This window comes from Phaseolus vulgaris, chromosome 9, assembly GCF_000499845.2.
Source record: "Phaseolus vulgaris cultivar G19833 chromosome 9, P. vulgaris v2.0, whole genome shotgun sequence".
Taxonomy (NCBI): domain Eukaryota; kingdom Viridiplantae; phylum Streptophyta; class Magnoliopsida; order Fabales; family Fabaceae; genus Phaseolus; species Phaseolus vulgaris.
In genome coordinates this window covers 21,268,479-21,273,482 of record NC_023751.2, presented here as the reverse complement: position 1 = coordinate 21,273,482, position 5,004 = coordinate 21,268,479, and the positions used below count along the sequence as shown (strand labels likewise).

Sequence of the window (5,004 nt, the reverse complement as noted above, 5' to 3'; positions counted from 1 at the left end):
CGAATAAGGTAATTAAATCTTTAAAAAAATGTATTATCATTGTCAATATATCTTACGTAATAAAAAATAAATACATGAAAATTTTATATTAGGTAAAAAATAACAAAAATCCCACTTTATGAGTAGAATATATATGTAAAAAATATTTAAAAATTAAAGGTTTAAGAATGAAAAATAAATATTTAAAAAAAATTATATGTCGATAATTAGTGGTTTCTAAATTAGTTTTTATTATTAATAAAATTTATAAACTAGTTTCTAAATTGGTATCTAATTAACTACCAAAGTTTTACCTACCAATTACTTTACATTCTAAAGTTGGTAGTTAAAACCTAAAGTTGGTCCCTTGGTAGCTAATTAGATACCAATTTAGAAACTACTTTATATATCAATAATTGTTTTAGTTTCTAAAATAATATCTAATTTAGTCAATATAATAACTAATTATCTTTTGTCTTCAAAATTGATTTTTATTTAATAATTTTTTTGTAGTGTTAAGTTTGACCCAATTATTTTATATAATTAAAAGTACAAAAGATGGAATTATCCATTTCCTTTTCCAAGTTGATTGTATTTACAACTAAGAATTCTTGTTTTCAAACTAAACTCTAATATACCATATTCACATTTGGTTTAAAATTACAAAAGTATCATTACAAATGTTTATACAAAATTATGTATTTCAATGCATGAATTGAGAATAAATATTTATTATTTTTGAAAAAAATATTTTGATTTGTCTTCTGCTTTGAAAAGTGGTTAAGTTTTGAGTCTCATTTAAAAAACACATACATATCTTAAATATATTGTATAACATATACATCCTAAATGTGTTTTTTTTCTTTGTTGAAAGTGTTTTATTGATGAAGTTGAGATTGAAAATAAAAAATTTAAATATTACATTTTGTCATCTTTCACCAATGGAAGTAAGAAAGTCATTAGATGGTTATATGTACATTTAAGGAAGGAAATTTGAAATATATACATATATATAAACATGGTGTGAAAAATATCTAGTTAATATCTTTCGAGTTATACTTATTAACCATATTGTAGACATGGTCATGTATTTTTCTCTCACTAATATTGTTGGTTGGCTATCACTGCATGTAATGCTTAAGCTAATAGTAACAAGTGAAACAATTCACATATGTAAGTATTTGAGATTTAAGTCGAAAAGCTTCCTAATTAAGAGTACAAATTCCTCTATAAGCCTACATAATACTTGCAATGATGATTTTGGAAAGTTCGTATAGAATTTTAATCTTTATCTTTGTTCCAAATAGGAGGTCTTTTGTTCAAAATTGCACTTGTATTTTCCACACTAATGAGAGTCTCAGTTTCATTGTCTCTTGCCTGAAAATAATAAGGACAATGAAGAAACACAAAACAAGTTTTTTAGTCAATGAAAATAAAAAGAAAAACACAAGGAATGCAAAATTACTCATAAAACAAACCTGTGACACTTGTCCAACCACTTCAACGACTTTTTGTTGACTCTCAAGAACACAGTAGTAGGAATATACAATCATCCCAATCATAGCTACCATAATTCCCAATATGTTCCTCCAAGTGAAAGGATCATGGACAATTATATATCCAAAAGCCAATACAAGACATGTCTTCAAATGTCCAAGAACTTGATAGGTGACTGGAGATGTTTTTCCAATTACAAGAAATGTACTAAAATTCACCGCGATAGAGATCAAACATGAAAGAATAATGACCGTCTACAATGGTAAAAACATTTTAAAAATACATTAATTAAAACAATAATTTATGTTCAAAAGTAAGCACACATGTTTATTTAAATCTCACCGTCACTAGTGTTGTGTATTTGAAAGAAAAAACATTTAAGTTTGTCAGACATTTATCCAAATATGGTCCAAAGATTAACAATGTAACTGCTTGATATGGACATGATTGATACAAAAGCTGGGTAGAAGAAGTCTTAAACTTCTTCTGAATGGTATTTGTCATCTGAAAGGAACTAATTAAGATTTTAACAAATAGTACATGAACACTAAATTAATCTTACATCCAAAAAGTAAAAATGGTCAACCTTTTCTTAAAAATTCATGCACAAAAGAAAATATATACTTTTGTCACAGTCCAACATATAAAGACTAGTAAACTTCTAACATATATATAAAAAGTTACATTAATGTAGATGAAAAATCTATCTCTCAAATGATAAATTCAACATAGATTGACATACTTTTGTTAGGTAATTATTTTCAAGAATATTATTGAAATAAAAACATACACTTAATATATTTTATGTTGCCTTTTTTCCTAAGTAATTAAAAACATATTTGTCATGAAAATTAGTTTGAAAATAGTAACAACTAATGCATATAACTTAAATTACAACATATTCTCTAATCTTATTTTGAAAAGTGTTTTATGATTACATAGTAGTTAAGAGAAGTGAAAGTTTCTTTAAGGATACAATTTGAGCAACACATGTTGTAAGGATTGCTAGTAAAGATAAGAAAGCGCCCAAAGCATTAAGCTGCAAGTCAGTAATTGTAGCAATTCCAACACCAAAAAGGAGGATCAAAAGTGAAAATTGTATTCTTTTACTGCAAAAATAAAAAAAATTAACACAATTCAAATTGTCAATTATTACAATTCAAATAATTAGAGTCAATGTCATATGATAACAATATCCGTATTCTAGTATGCGAAAAATTGAGGCAAGAATGATATAAATAAATCATTCTTGAATAATGGATAAGTGCAATATTAATGATAGTTAAAGTTAAAATAACAAGCTAATGAAACTAATAAATGCCTTCAAATTTGTGAAATACTATAAGGGTCAAGAAAACACATAATACCTTAACAACATGTAAATGACACGATGACTTGAAATTAATTATAAATCATTAATGAATCTAATTTCTTAAAAGGTAACAAAGAAGAAGGAGGAAAAACTACTTATGTTAAAAAGTTCATTCAAGTTTAATCTTATAAAATTAGCAAGCTTTTGAGATTTGTATCTAATGAGTATGATATCATATTAAGAAATATACTTTAAGTCTAACTTAAAGTTATAAAATCGAATTATAAGATAAAGTTTACATTCACTTATATACTATAAAATATTTTTATTTTTTCTCAGTGTGAGATCTCCATCAACTTAAAATAATAATACACAAAATAATGTTTTAATGAAACTAAACCAGTTACTAACATATATGAACTTTATAAAGTATAAATATTTATAAAAAAATTCATAAATGTTACATTAAGGATAAAAGACTAAACAAGACCTGAACTTCTTTCCAAGAAAAAGGATCTCTAATAGAATAGTGCATGGGATGATTGCCAGCTTAGTCATCTGAATGAAAATACAATAGAACTTGTGTCACAAAACCTTGAAAAGCTGCGTAAAGAACAAAAATGAAAATGAGAAAAACATATAAAGAAAGAAAAAGTATCACCTGATAGAAACCGACAGAATTGAAGCCCAAACTCAAATTTAAAAGTCCAATAGAGATTCCATTGAGAATTCCAAATCCCATCACAACTTTCTTCTCCAAAGGTTTGTGCTCAAAAAATCTCAATTTCAGTGCCACATGAAGAGAACAAAATGTTACAAATAGATGCCAACTTGTCAAAGTTGTAGCTGCATCAAGGATATGTGTTACACTTCAAATGTAAAATGATAAGTAATTTTCAATTGAATTCAAGGCATAAAAGATTATATATAACTACTAGTTAGAACTCCTTTCATCCTTCCTAAAAATATTACCATTTTAATGTCTTTTGGTTTAAGAAACATTTTCTATTTTCACAATAATTACTAGTTTTTATTTTCTTTTTAAATATTTGTGCATGAACAGCGAAAATAATGGCACATTACTTACTTTGCAAATACTTTAACGGTTTCCTTTCTTACTCTTTCAATCTTTATTCACAAAAGTTCATCTTGTTTTAATTTGTTTGATACTTTGAAAATTTTGGATAGGAAACAGAGAAAACACAAATGTTTAAAAACAATGTGATAGTTTTTAATTAAGAATTAAAACAAGTATGGTTTCTCGAAGTAAACAAGTAAGATTTTGTTGCATTCATTATTTTTTTATGATTTTCAATAATTTCTTTTCTTCACTAAAATTCTCCTTCAGAACTAATCTAATTTGAAACGAAGACTAATCTAAAATTCATTAATGAGTTTTAGATCAAAACACAGCAATGAAAACCAAGAAAATCCAGAGAGATATATGAGTTTGCGAATGTATGAACTTACCGAAAATGAAACGCAGTGAACTCATCAACGTTTTATTGCAAATCACAATCGACACCGATGACACCACCGACAAACTCAATGCGCCAACAGTTCCCAATTGAAATTTCTCTCCCTCGCCCATCTTTTCCTTTCTTGACCTAATCAAACCACAAAAAAAATCACAAACAATGCAGATTTAATCCAAAAGAAAAAAAGAAAACAACACGTTGGAGAAATTTACACGAGGAAGATTTGAATTTGGGAGTGAAACTAAATGGGTGTCAAGGGATTGTGAGAAGAAGTTATTGGATCTGATGATTATAGAAAATCTACGATTCTGGGGTCATGGAAGTTTGTAGGTACAATGGTGATTAGCACATATGCAGAGATAAAAGGTGGTTTAGTAAAATGAAACATAAATGGGAATGAAAACGAAGAGTGAATTGAATTGAATTGGGAAATCGGAAATGGAGGAAAGTGATGGAAGAGTGAAAATGCAAGATCAAAACGTGTGTCTTGTTCTTCTTGTTGTTACATTTAGGAAGAGAAAGAAAGACTTAATTTTAGTGCCAAAACCTAATTAATAATAAACATTACATCTTGTTTGGAACTTTACTAAAATATTCTTGGTTTTACAATGCTTAATTTTTACCTAAAAAATTATGAATGGTGATGCACCTTTCTTGATCTTACTTTACAATGCTTATGTTTTTGTTCTGTGTAGCCATTCATTCACTAATGAACTAACTCTCATTGTATTTCATTTT

The 5,004-nt window shown here is 26.9% G+C and overlaps 1 protein-coding gene across 1 annotated transcript; it reads right to left on the bottom strand.

Moving 5' to 3' along the window:
• Positions 1-1,004: 1,004 nt before the first annotated feature.
• LOC137823015 (UDP-xylose transporter 3-like) lies at positions 1,005-4,796 on the bottom strand. Its single transcript, XM_068628085.1, has 8 exons — positions 4,479-4,796; positions 4,259-4,395; positions 3,450-3,634; positions 3,279-3,346; positions 2,453-2,585; positions 1,819-1,980; positions 1,458-1,730; positions 1,005-1,356 (listed from the first exon to the last, which is right to left on the bottom strand). Exons 2-8 carry the CDS (start codon positions 4,377-4,379, stop codon positions 1,261-1,263), a joined length of 1,038 nt encoding a protein of 345 aa, XP_068484186.1. The 5' UTR covers positions 4,380-4,395; positions 4,479-4,796; the 3' UTR covers positions 1,005-1,260.
• Positions 4,797-5,004: the final 208 nt, after the last annotated feature.

Coding starts and splice junctions, on each gene's coding strand:
- LOC137823015 (XM_068628085.1), bottom strand. CDS start 4,379: ATGGGCGAGGGAGAGAAATTTCAATTGGGAACTGTTGGCGCATTGAGT. Junction 3,635..4,258: donor TTCACTGCGTTTCATTTTCG/GTAAGTTCATAC, acceptor TCCTTGATGCAG/CTACAACTTTGACAAGTTGG. Junction 3,347..3,449: donor ATTCTGTCGGTTTCTATCAG/GTGATACTTTTT, acceptor ATTTTCATTCAG/ATGACTAAGCTGGCAATCAT.